General features: G+C 31.0%; 1 protein-coding gene across 2 annotated transcripts in view; it reads right to left on the bottom strand.

Annotated features, from left to right (window-relative positions):
• Nucleotides 1-760: 760 nt before the first annotated feature.
• Nucleotides 761-14,784, bottom strand: part of LOC118189822 (uncharacterized) — a 96,309-nt gene continuing 82,285 nt past the window's right edge. For both annotated transcript variants that reach the window (XM_085818650.1, XM_085818651.1), the window contains exons 12-13: nucleotides 4,942-5,263; nucleotides 761-1,923 (exon numbers count right to left, since the gene is read on the bottom strand). In XM_085818650.1, coding sequence (XP_085674776.1) covers nucleotides 1,460-1,923; nucleotides 4,942-5,263 — 786 coding nt within the window. In that variant the 3' untranslated portion in view covers nucleotides 761-1,459. The remainder of the gene's footprint in view (nucleotides 1,924-4,941; nucleotides 5,264-14,784) is intronic.

The following is a 14,784-nucleotide window of genomic DNA, read 5'->3' as shown; positions in this document are numbered from 1 at the left end:
TTAATAATAATTCAATAGAAAAAGTTTACTTACGATTCATGTGACACTTTAAAGCAGATTTTCCCATACTTGCTATGTTGATTTCAGTTTTACACCAGGAACACATGGCATTGCGATTGTTTTCACTTTGTTTAAGCCATTCAGAGTATTCATCCTTAGAAAACCAATCTGTGTTAAGAACATACTTACCCATTTTTGAAGTTTATCTATACTTCACTTACTGCAATTATTATAAATATTCACTTACTGCAATTATTATAATTATTATAAATATTCATATATAATAATCATAATAAAAGCGAATATGAACTGATACGCAAAATGAGAATGCAAATTATTATAGAAATTCAAATGCCTATAGTCTGTGGGTGGGAGGAAACGAATGTGGAATGTACCGTAATTTTCTACGCCTTTTACAATTCTATGACCAAAAGAACGACGTGCACCTGTCTCTACTGCCGTGAAACAAAGGTTATGTTAATGCAGAGAAAGGGGAGAAAAGCTTTTTCCTTGAAGTATGGTTCAACATCTGATGCTCCAGATAAGAAAGAAAAGTTGTTTATCCAGTTTTGGCTTTGATACGAAAGGGGAAGCACTTTTGTTAAAAAAAATAAGCATTAATAATAAAAAATAATTGCTTTAGAGAAAAAGTAAGCACTTATAAGGGTCTTCATAATTTATTTTCAAATATAAGGACTTATAAGCATTTGTAAGGACCGCTATGCATCTTGACATTGCACATGAAAAATAAATAAATAAGTCAAAACAATTATTTAGTTTTTAATTGTTCACATTAATGTCACTTTTACATCTGGTATGAGGCACATAAAATATAATGACATCAATACTAGAAAAATGATCAAGGCTAATTAATATATATAGTGATATGTATAAAATAATTTCTATCATCTCATTATACTTTTAATATCCATAATCATACATAGCACAGATAACCAACATTCTCCATTTGAGATGAAATAAATTAGTAAAGATACATGTAAAACAGGCAATAAATTATTCCCTTTCAGTGTTGACTACAATCTACTGATCATTTAACCACAGGTCAGCAATCTGCTTCACATCATGAAAATAAAAGAATTAAGTCTTGTTAAAGCACATGATATGATGCATATCCATGCATGTATATGAATGTATATATATACATACATAAAAAAATTCAAATTATTGCTTTCTGACAACAACAGCAAATATTAATATTTTACTCAATAAAATTATGAATTAAAACTAGAACAATGCATACACAAGATAATTCTTTACACTCACAAAATAAAAAATAAAGAACTGAAAAATAGCATTTTCAAATTTTCAGCATCCTGGAGTATGCTGCATTTCTAGGAATGGTAATATAAGTAAATGAAGGGGAAAAGTCACAATACACAACTGTCATATATACATTCATGTAATGAGAAATTTTCTAAGTTATAAATACCTCTAATAATCATGAAATTAAAAATTCTTTAATTGATGTACTATTTGTCTTTCCAGCGGGAGATATTTCTCCAGCATTTTCACATGAAGCATAATTCCACTGATTAGGAACAGGCAAGTCTAATAAACCATATTTTTCACGAATATCATCCTGCACCTGCCAACAAAACTTCTTCATAGGAGGATTGAGGCATTTTCCATAAGTAGCTATATTTCTTATCATTCTTGATAACTGGGCTTTGGATATTCTGTTTGAATTTAATATGTGTGCTTCAGAAATTTCATCCCGATTTTTCATTTCGCAATCAGTGTTAGGATCAGGCACAGCAGATTCTGAATGATTTAAACTGCCCTCAACCTTTTGATCAGCAGTATTTTGATTGGAATACTGTGACCAATAATCCTGGAACTCTTGCACAAGAGTAGAACGCTTTTTTGTATTCCCATGCACAAGCCGAATCAGATGTGGCATTGCTGAAAATTTTGCATATGTTAAAAGATGGATTAAAAACAAAGATGCATAAAAACTTTTAATCTTAATAAAGTGCATAGATAAAGGAAAAAAATTCTAACATAATACATTCATTGGAAAATGCTTTTATGTGTTGTAAATACATGACACTGGAACTCAATAGAGTTCCAGTTTATGATGAATTAAATTAACATCATTTTTAATTATACTTCAAAATCTTTTCTAAATTATACTATACTGAGAATTCTAAAATATAAAAATTTAATTTTTTGCCTAATATGATTTTATGGAATGATCACTTTACACAGCATATTCTTAATATCATAGCTGCTAACCTTAAAATGATAGAAACTAAAAGAAAATGGGAAGTTTCCACAGTGTGCAATGACTCCACAAGAAAGGAACTACAAATCGACTTCAATTCACTTTATATGAACAATGTGTAATTCAATATTGTGTCCTTTGGCTCATTTAATTTTAAAATTTTCTTATATTTTTATCCTTGGTATGTGAAAAGAAAAATTCTGTGCAGGAAAAAAAAAAAAAAACTTTTATTTATCAAAGTACTTTTAAAAATATGGCTAAAATAAAATTAATAATCAATGTATACAGTATTTGGATGGATAAACTTAATAATGTACCATATATTGATATACGCAAAATTAAATACAAACATTAAGTGATTAAAGAACAAAACATATAAGCATTCAATACTACAACAGATTAAGACAACTCAGATCAAATGAAATTTAAATAAAACAAAGATTAATAAATGTAATAAAAATACAATTCAGAGGAAATAAAATTTAATAAGAATTATTATTCTGAAAATTATCAGAGGAGGAGAAATGGGAATTACATAATTTAAATTTCATTAATTCAATACATTTTATTTACAGCTGGGAAACATTTTCCTTAGTAAAAGCTAAAAATTAGAAACCAGGAGATTTGGTGATCTACTAGGTGACCAAGAGATGTGATGAAAAATTTGGAGATAGCAGCTATGTAATATAAATTTTTATCTTCTAAATCTAATAATATCTAAAATTTAAAAATTTCCACTTCATAGGGTTAACTACATTTGAACTTTTCTTACATACTGAAATGATTCCATTATTAATTTACAGAATATTTCTTTTAATTAATATATTTATATGTAGATTTACATATAAAGGTCGCACCAAAAATAATGAACCAAAAAAAAAAGGGGGGGGACAGCCTAACTTTTTTGTTACAGATTTTCCAGACTCTGCATATTATTAGATTGACCCTCTTCTCTACACCATGTAGAAATAATTTTCTTCGTCACAAGTAAATAGATATAAAGTAAAAATAACAACCCGTCAATGAGATCTTGATAAAAAAAAAAAAAAGGCAGTAATGCACACAGATAGATTTTGTTGTTACCATCCTTGTCCGTGCATTTCATGGAAGAATTGTTGCCAGATCCTCAAGGAGGTTAGACTTTTACTTCTACCCCAGTTTTGAGGGAGAGCACTCCTGGGAGTGGTCCGAGGGTCTCCTCAACTGGCTTCCATCTTTATCTAACCACAATAGTAAATTGATCTTTTCGGTGCCTTTATGCACCTATCAGAAAAAACATATATATTTTCACTTTACATCATCAAGAGACAAACTAGTTTTAAATCCAGAAACTTTCTGAGAATTAGATTCCTCCTCTCCTGTTTTCTTATTTTCAGTTAACATAGTTCCAGTAGTTTGCATCTGTAAGGAGAAGACTCTCTGCAGTAGTTGTGAAACCATTCCTGTTTAATTTTAAGCCTAATGGTGTAAACTATTCCATCTTGACCATAAATCAGTTCTATAATTTTTGCTACATGCCAAAATAAATGCTTTTTATTATCATCAAGAACAAAAGCTACTTCACCAGTACATGCGAGAATTTTTGGATGCATTTTTGAAAATGTTCCTTCTGTCCCACCTGTTCTGTTCTGAACATAAGCACGGATATCACATACTTATGTTCAGAACAAAAAGCCAAAAATTAAAGTCAGGGTCCACATCTACTCAATGCAGAGCATTTTGCAAAATTCATAAAGACAAAATCATTTGAAAAATGAAAAAAAAAAAAAGTTTCCTCACATAACTAAACAAGAATGAATTTTACGTTCTTGTATGAACTAGAAACTGAATGAGCAGTGACATCACTTATGCAGCATCAGTGCTACTCTACATTAGCTTTAATTCAGTTTAGTTCACAACACTATGAAAAATACAGTATATCAAAAGGAGATCAAATGTTTACTTTAAAAAACTATATTTTTAACTTATTTATTTGCTTTTATTATTATTGTTATAAAGTTATGAATATCAAGTTCTGTTCGTCTGTGGAATCTAACAACATAACCACTGAAGAGACTTAAAAAAAAAAAAAAAAAAAAAAAAAAAAAAAAAAAAAAAAAAAAAAGAGAGAGTTTTAACTATTAATAATGGAAATTACTATGAACCAACTCTTGATTTGGAGTTGTACAATAATAACAATACAAATGAAAAAACTGAAAGCTTTCAGATTTTATATTACGCCCAAATGGACTTTTTTTAATGTTTTATGTGTTACCTTTAATTCAATTCAACAACAAAAACTCAAAAACCATTTTGGGCAATTCAGAATTTTAAGGTACAGGTTAGTGAAGGCTTTGTTTTTTAAAGAGTTAAATGCTAGAACTGACCAGTTTTGAGACTTTTAGCACAGTTTGCTGATATGCTTGTTAAATCCATTCTCAGATGTCCCAATTTGGATTTACTGAAATTCTGTTCTAAATCAGGCACAAAAAAAAATGAAAGGTTTCTCCATTTCAAACAAAAGATAGTTTGAATATTTTTGATTTCATTGCAGCCAATCAAATGATGCGATATTACCAAGATAAGAAGCGCTGCTGCATAAATAAATCAAAAACTGCATACGCTAGAATTTTAGACTAAAACATATAAATCTGCTAATATTTCAGGAAAAAGTAATCTTATATGGGATGGGAAAAAATTTAGTATGACATTCTTACCTTCTACAGGTACATTCTTCTTAGAAGAGACACTGCTAGAAGTTATTGGACTAGTTCGTTCTGAAGCATTTGACTGCAGCTTTAATTCAGCCTCGGATTGCTTTACAGAGAAAGTGGTTGGAATAGGAGTATCAGATATTATTACAGCTGCATAAGGTTCTAAAAACTTGCAAATGCCATTATCTTGACCAACTGATTTATTTTCAATAAAACAACCTAGAATAATAGGTTTCAGCTCCGTTGTTTTCTTTTTCCTTTCCATTTCAAATTCCTGAAGTTTAATTTTTAAAAGAGCTTTCTGTTTTTCTGGATCATTTACAACCTAAAACAGAATTTTAAGAATTAATTGCTGAACGTAATAAATAAAATAGGACATTATTGTGCAAAATATGAATTCAGAAAACTTCGTCAAAATAATACCAAAGTAAAAAAAAAAGTATTCTAAATTAACAAGAAACAATTTCTCAGTTTTCACAGTAAATTTTCTACACTGTATGAAACAATTAATTCAATAATCTAACTGTTGAATAACAATGAAAGAATATTTCTGAAAGTTTGCATTGTCTCATTGTATTTTTTTTTTTTTTTTTACTAAAAGAAATTATATTTGCTTCAAATATTTACTTTGCCGAAAAATATTTAAATATATATAACTGTAAATAATGTGATCATTTTGCAACCATTTAGAAGGCTTGTAAGTAACCTGCTATTTGTATAATTAATAAGTGGTAATGAAAGTAGTACAACATAATATAATTGGAATGTTAGATATCATCATTAAAAATGTCAAAAAAAAAAATTCCTTTAAGCTTTCATTACATTAACAAGTTACTTAATAATTTAGTTTGCATTTGTTTGCTTAACTGGCTCTGGTAAAATATGCAACGGTTATTTGTCTGAGGACAGGGGAGTTGGAATCTTCAAGAAAGACTTGTTATGAGAAACTGATTCGTATTTATGACATGCATAAAAAAAATCAAAAGCACTCTTGCAGCCTGCTTGCCCAGATTCGAAATTAGGTTTAATCCAGCATTCTTGTCTATTTGTCCTCTGATGCCGAAAAATTAGTTTTATTTTGTCATTTTTATCATTAAAAGCATGAATTTTTATTGAAAAGAATTTGTACTAAAATTTCTTTGTGATTAATTTTCCCAAAAAAATTCTATTTACAACCAATAGCAAGTTATCTACAAATTTTATACAAGGTTGCTGAATCTTCATTAGCCTTGTCGATCAGGCAGTCATCACACTGACCCAGGGACAATCGATATAAAGAGTGTTATAGCATAAGATATACTCAGTTTTTCTATGAGAATCGCAGGACAGAAATTACTCATAAACCTGGTTTCAGCAAGAATAAAATCATTCCCAGAGTGTAAGAATCCAAAAACATAAAATGTTATACCACCTAAATCTTATATTTGATTCTCATTATTTTGAGCCAACTAATATGTTATTATAATTCAGGATTATAAATGTCAGGATTAATCCAGTAAAAATGCCAATGGCAGCATAGCAAAACGAAGTCTGCCTGTAAATGATGAAATAGTCGATAAGAAGCTGTCAGCAAACCATCACAATGTTATAAGTGACGGGTTCAGCCAAAAGTGCACAAAGGTTTTTGTGGTTTAGTTTTTAAGCATGAGCAGTACAACTTTCCTAAGCATTTATTAACATATACAGCTAGTATATAGCAACAGATACTTAGCAAAATATACCTTTCAATATACACAAATCTTTAACAAGATTGTATACTCAGAGATCTTTAGATGAAAATTAAGCAAATAAAAAAATCACAAAAGAGTACACTGCAACAGATTATGCTCATAATTACACAGAATGTATGCATAGCAGCAACACTTTGCAGCTGAGTAAATAAAACAGATACATAACAAATTATAAATTTAGATGGTACACAATAGACCATCTAGCTTAGATGTGAACAGTCTAAGTTAAAATAATTGGCAATGGATCACTAAGCTCAATGAATAATCCTTATTCTAGGAGTAGATACTGTGGCTTGCGGGTTCGATTGATGGGTTGGGTAAGGTTAACTCAGCCTTTCATTCCTTGAGTGGGTCGATAAAATGAGTACCACTGTACCAACTTTGCTTAAGGATTAAACGCCGAGTATCCTTGTTCAGGGCATATGCTCACACACGCTGGGGCTCACGGTCAAGAAAGCAGATTTCGGGATACTGCACTTTTAAAGTTTTAGGACTAACTACACATGATAAGCACAAGAAGGAAAGTGAAATTAAGTTAAGTCCTAAACAGGATTTTGGCCAAGAAGGAAATGTACTACACTGTGAAACTTAATCAGTATCAGAACTGTCATCCTGACAAAGAACAGATGAATAAAACAATCAGTATCAGAACTGTCATCCTGACAAATTAGAGAACAGATGAATAAAACAAACTTCTTTTTCCAGATACAGGCAATTGATAATAAAAAATATTTTTAGCACAAGACATTTTATAGTATAACTAAATGTCAAGATTAGAATTGAAATTTAGCACTTTCATTATGCTTTCTCAGCTTTTTAACTGCTGCGCAATAAATTATATCTTTCAAAATAAATCCTAAAGAATCCTTTATAAAGGATAATATGATATACATTAAACATCATATATGATTCACTCTCATTTCTTAAGTTCAAATTTATTTATAGTCACATATATTTTTGTTAAGTTTCATATACAGGGTTCATAGCCACATTTTAGTTAAAAAAATAAGCACCTATAAGCACTTTTCAAGCACATTTTAAGAAAAAAATAAGCACCTGTCTAATTACATTATACATAACTGCATAACCTTAAAAGAAAAATTAGACTTGTAATTTAAAATGTGAGCAATGCGATATTTATTAAGAGAATGAGCATTACCTCAACAATGGAAAACAAATAACTTTTTTTTTAATTTTAAATGACAGTTCAATTTACAGAATTAGTTTACAATGAGAGGAAAAAACTATGCACAAATAAACTATATTACAAAATTTAATGATGATATTTCAGTTGAAAATATAGAAAATAAATAATAAGCCATATTAATTGTATTCGTTTGACACCTAATAATAAATACAATTTATTTTTCCACTCATATTAATATTTAAATAATTTAACTTAAATCAAAATTCTGAACATTTTCTAAATTATCATTGCATAACAGTTTTCCCTTAACATATATCCCAAGCAAAGTAATTTAAGTAAAAAAGAGCCACATTTCTGAAATCAGAAGACGGGAAATTGCTTCATTCAGTCATCCTTTAACAGTAAAAGCTTAACTAACCAGCATACTCAGAAATTCCCGAATTTTCCGGTTAGTAACTGGAAAAAGAGGAGTGGGGGAGATTGTAGCCGTTCTTTAGATTTAAATTTAGGCTAAATAAATTATTTTGACATTTCGATACGTGCATCATATAAAAACCAACGGAACTTAGAAATATTCTGCTTAGAAAGCACAGTAAAACTCTTTTAAGTGTTCATAAACAAATCTCAGACTGAAATGCAAAATACCGCAAATGTTATTGCGCAATACGTGCAGCGTAATTCTTCCATATGTGATATTACGCAATCAGAATCAACACCTGCCGGTATTCGGAGAAAGAACTAAACAAAGGAAAAGAAAGAGACTTACTAATCTGGGGTGTTTCTGATTCTAATTTTCAACAGACTGTATTAAATTTCCGAAATAGAATCAAACTTCGCTTGAGTTGGGTAGACCGAAAAAACTTTAAGTCCTATTCAATCCAGATTGGACAGTGAAAAAAAAAAAAAAAAAAAAAAAAGTCCGCTGCTTCAATATTAGAGATTTTGCGGAGAAACTCCCAACCTCCGTACTGTATAATGTATTGGCAAAGAAAATGAAATTATTTTGACTATTCGATTACTTTCCTTTTATTTAAGCCATTCCGAATATTATTCCTTAGAAAGCTAATCTGTGTAAAAACACACCCATTTTTGGAAGTTTATCTATACTTCAGCAGTTACTGCAATTATATTATAATAAATATTCATACATATGCTCATAATATAAGCATAACGATCATAATAAACACTAATATGAACTGACCACGCGGAACGAGAATGCAAATTTATTAAAATCTTGATAGAAATTCAAACGTGTGTAGTATTTGGGTGGGAGGAAAAGAATACCGAATGTACCGGAATTTTCTACATTTTCGCAATTCTTTGGCCAATAGAACAACGTGCACCTGTCTGTACTCTTGTGCGCACCATGGGTTACGTTAATGCAGAGGAAGGGGGGAAAGCAATTTTCGGGAGTATTCACCATCTGACATTGCATATAAGGAAGAAAAGTTGTTTATTTAGTTTCGGCTTTGGTACGGGGAAAAAATGCGCGTTCATTAAAAACAAAGGATTAAAAAAAAAGCACTAAAAGCAAAAAATAAGCACTAAAAACAAAAAAAAATAAGGGCTTTAAAGAAAAGTAAGCACCTATAAGGGCCTCTATATAGTATTTTCAAATATAAGGACTTGTAAGCACTTGTAAGGACCGCTACGAACCCTGCATATATCAATAATAAAGTTTTTAAACCATCTGGTAAATTATTCATAAAGAGCAAGGTACCTTTTAAGTACTGAACTTGCAGGGCAATTTTTTGTGGAAAACTTTTCCTTTAAAATTTTATTCAATAGCATAATGTTGCAAATTTTGAAATAAAATTTTAGCCCTTTTATTCTGAATACAGTGACAAATTAAAAATCATACTTTATAAATATGGCTATTTTAAATTTTTTTATTTATCATTATTATTTGGGAACGGCATTCAGTTTTCTCTTAGGCTCTCTCAGTGTTTGATGGAGAATAGAAAGAGCAATAGATAATCAATTTTTCACTCTACTATCATTTTAAACAAATAACCATTACATATGGTTAAAGCACCTGTCACTGTTCTTCATTACAAAATCATTTTCATTCAGAGCATTGTCATCATTGGAAAAATGATATTAACCCTATTTTTTCATAATCTGTGATCAGTTACTACTAAACTGAGTATTAAAAAGCACAAAAGGGACTATACCATTGGAAAAAAGCCAAGAGAAAATATTAAGTCATAGAAAGTTACAAAAAGTATGCTTCTCTTTCATCCTAATTCATCACTGCACAGCTCTCATATTACAGGGTTCGTACACATTTCTACACATGGGAATTAAGTACTTTTAAAGTGTTCATTAATGAAAAAAATTAAGGATATATCAGCAAACAATGAATAAATTCAATTAAAGACATTATGTATGCCTGAACTTCACTTTTGTAATGCCGTCATAAGAATAAAGCATATCCGTAAGGAGGATGCATTATTATTAAACATAATTATAAAACAAATTTGAGAATTAAATAAACTTTCTAAAATTTATCAAGGAGCATTAAATACTTTACACTTACAATTTTATCACGTATTTGTATTTAGAATATTAAGTCATTATTCTAGAATTAGAAGACTGTCTTAAGTCTAGAGGTTTAGTAAATAGCATGTAAGATTTTATGTCAAATGGCATACGTTAAAATCAGAAGTAAAATCCCAATCAGTATGATTTGTAACAGAAGATTGTCTGTTGTCACTGCTACTGATTGCTTAGAGAAAGACCTGTTGATCAGAACAAACCTGAAAGCCTGATGTAAACATGGTAGACAAGTTTTCAAAGTTAGTTGTGCTTTATCTGCCTGATACGCAGTTAGTGTGGTAGCTTAGCTTAGTTAGATACCCTTAGTCATTATAGATTTACATGGCTATTATTAATTTTTATTTATTTTTTTAAAATATGCGTTAAAAAAGCTCTGTTAAAATTACAATCTAACAACATTTAACAGTTTAACATACATGTACTTTATGACATTGATTTCTTCTTAAATGACTGGTTGATGAATCTTAATCAATATAAGGATAATTACATATAAAAAGCTATAAAACATTCACGTTTTAACACACAACAAAATATTTATGCACTATTTTAATATGAAGCCTTCCGAGTTACTTTGGTTAATTTATATCAATTTCTTTCTCTGTAAGCATCTTTTCTAACAATTAGGAATTTGCTTCAATACGCAAACCAGTGCTCCCACTAGATTATGTGTGCTTTATCTCCTAACTTGTCAATCTCTTGACAATGTACCCATGAGGTTTTACTTGATTTGGTAAAAGTTAAATAGTCTAAACCCCCTGACAGACATGAAACAAATTATTGCTATGCCTGAAAGTAAAATCATATAAAGATTTAAATAAACTTTTTATTTAAAAAGAACTTGGAGCATAAAGGCACATTTTTATGCTAACAAAATCAACTACAGCTCATAGTAATGTTATTAAACAGGAACAGTCAAATTCTATCTAAAACTTTGGACTAGTAATCAAAGACTACTGTCTAAGCTGGCTCAGTATCTCTATTGCCGTGACAAATTCAAATGTTGGCAACGATAATGCAAATCTGACTAACAACTAATTACCACAGCTGGCAGAAACTAATGCAGTGTGCAAGAGGAGATCTAGAAACACACTCTGTCTTGCAATCCAAAAAATGCAGTTTAACAACTATCTAACTGATTTGCATTCTGGTAAGGAACTGAAAGGGGAAGTTATAGTAAAGACTGAAATTATAAATAACTGGTTAATTTACATTATAATAACTGTACATATCTTTGCAGAACAATTTTCTTTCTCTTTATGTATTGTATGTAACTTTCTTTCTTCTATACGTTTCCTTTTCATTTTAGAATTTGTTCTTCTAAAAATCTGAATGCATTTAGAATGTATAGAAAAAGCTGCTAATTTTATTTCTTTAGAAATGTTAACATTCAGAATAAATATGGAATGATATATGGCAAGAGCTGGTTACAAAGGCAGTTCAGAATTTAGTGACACACTGAACAACAAAATCTAGAAACGGCAAAATGTTTTAGGACAGGCACTGGGAGCAGAATCTACAATCCACACAGATTGCATCAGGTGGGAAAATATCTAGCACCAGCCCTGAGTACAATGCATTGAGACATATAAGATGAATCCTTTAAATTACCAGTTTTCAATTTCTTTATTAATAGAAAAATTCCTTTCTATAAATACCTATCCACATGATAAGATTGGAAGCATTTTTGATATTTTCCATTCTTGTGTCTAGTATAAAGTAGAGAAAATAAAGAGAAGATAAACATGTTAAAACAGAAAAAAGTAAAGCATCCAAACATTATGGATTGTTCTTCCAAAACTTCTCCAAAAAACAAATAACAAACTCATCACAAAATTTCTGTAAAATACATGCATTACATGTTAATACAATGAAGACATTTTTCATTTTGCCACATTTTTCTGGAAACTTTTAGAATTGTGGGTCTATAAATCTTGCCTTTAAATCCTTCTAAACTTTCCAAGTTGCAATGTTTAAAATCCTGAAGAAAAATTACTCCTACCTATTCTGTAACAGCAAAAAGTCAGAAACACTTTAAAAAAAAAAAAAAAAAAAAAAAAAAAAAAAAAAAAAAAACAGAGGGAAAACATATAAAATAAATTTTACAGAGAAAACCGATTCATATTATGAGATTTCTGAATATTTTGAGACAATTACAGGGAAAAAACTCTTACCATGAAAAATTAAAAAGAAGACATTTTTAATTTAATATATTTTTTATTGTTCCATTGCTTTTACTCACAATTTAGCTCAGAATTGTTTCATAAATTGGGCTTTATAACATTTATTACCTAGTTTATTTTTCAGATTCAAACTTACATAAGTTGCTACAGTCGAGGAGCTTGATACTCAAGCAAACAATTTGACAAATATCATTATTGAATCTTATCATGCATCATGCCCTTTCAAACGAAGGAAGTACTCTCCTAGCAAGAGAGTTTGGTGGACCAAGGAGCTTGAAAGCCTCCGCCTAGAGGTCCGGAGAGCTCACAAGAAAGCAGTCAGAAATAAATCTGAAGTTAACTGGTCTAACTTCAAAATTCTACAAAGGAAATTTAAAAGTGAAATCAGGAAAACTAAATACAACTCATGGAGATCGTTCTGCACAGATATTCTGTCCTACCATGAGACTGCCAGAGTATATAAGATTCTTAAAAGATCTCAGGAGTCTCAACTCTCATCGGTTATGCGACCTGATGGCAGTTATACTATAAACCCTTTGGATACACTTTCGACCATGTTGAATTTTCATCTGGGGGACAAAAGTGTCACCTCTGACCCCCAGGAAAATCCATTGGAACTACTTCATAATCCATTAGATCTGGATTTTGCTAAGACAATTGTGAATTTTGAAAAGGCTAAAGCGGCCCTTGATGTATTTCTTCCCTTTAAATCTCCAGGGAACGATGGCATTTACCCAATTCTGCTTCAGAAAGGCTGGGATATTTTTGGTCACATTCTTGTGGACATATTCGAGTCCAGTTTGATTTTAGGATATGTTCCTAAGGTTTGGAGAACTTCACAAGGTGTGTTTCTTCCTAAACCAGGAAAAGATACATATGAGAAATCGAACTCTTTTAGAATGATCACGCTAACATCCTTCCAGCTTAAGCTGTTGGAGCGATTGATTTTCTGGCACCTCCAGTCAGATAATAATCTGAACCATACCTTTGGCTTAGACCAACACGGTTTTAGGCCTGGCTTCTCCACTGAGTCGGCCTTACAGCAACTCGTGTGGAGAATAGAAAAAACAATTATAGATGGACACTTTGCCATTGGGATTCTACTGGATATTGTAGGAGCCTTTGATAACATTGGTTTCGAGAAAATACATAAGGCCCTTACTGGAAGTCATATTCACCCTATGATAACTAGATGGGTCATCTTCATGATTAAAAATAGGAATATCTGTGTTAGTCTCGCTGACTATGAAGTAAAGAGAGATATTACTAAAGGGTGTCCGCAGGGTGGTATTCTTTCTCCGTTCCCGTGGAACCTGGTATTCGACTCACTCTTAGTACTTCTACGGGAGGAACCTGGCATGTCACAGGCTTATGCAGATGACCTTATTGTGTTATTACAGGGTTTCGATATCGGAACCCTACATAAAATCTTAAATAAAGTTTCACATTGGGGTGATACAAATGGCCTTTCTTTCTCTGCTGAAAAAATCTGAGGTCATAGTTTTCACGTGGAGAAGGAAATGGAAACTGGCAGATTTATATCTGGGTTACCAGATTATTAGGCGTAAGGAATGTGTTAAATACCTAGGATGTTACCTGGATAGTAAACTTACATGGATCACCCATATAAAAGAAAAGGCACAAACAGCCACAAATGTTCTAGTACTTTGTAGGCGAATCGTTGGTAAACAATGGGGCCTTAACCCAAAAACTACTCTAAGGATTTATACTGCCATAGTCCGGCCAATGCTTTCTTACGGATGCGTGGTCTGGATTAATGTTATTAACAAAAGCACGTATTTAAACATTTTACAAAAGGTGCAAAGACTTGCTTGCCTAAGCATTAGTGGGACTTTAAATAGTACCCCTACTGCTGCATTAGAATTTTTACTGCAAATTCCACCCTTGAAATTATTCTTGAGCGGAGGAGCAATTAAAGCCATGTATAAATTGAATAAAAATGGCACATGGTGCCAAAGGACAGGTTTTGGTCATAAAAGCCACCTGAAAAGCCACATTGACATATGTTTGGACTTGGGCAATGAGATCCCTATAATCTATATGCCCAAAGATGCAATTACTAAAACAATAGTTCCAGATAAACTATTCTCAACTCATATACCAAAAAGGAATGAGATAGAATCTCTAATTGACCTAATTCCAACAGGATCAATTGAATGTTACACAGATGGATCAAAATCCAACTTTACTGGAGCTGGAGCTATTATAA

This window comes from Stegodyphus dumicola, chromosome 6, assembly GCF_044657685.1.
Source record: "Stegodyphus dumicola isolate Sdum_Otavi_A_Nest chromosome 6, ASM4465768v1".
Lineage (NCBI taxonomy): Eukaryota > Metazoa > Arthropoda > Arachnida > Araneae > Eresidae > Stegodyphus > Stegodyphus dumicola.
This window is presented reverse-complemented; position numbering and strand designations above follow the sequence as displayed.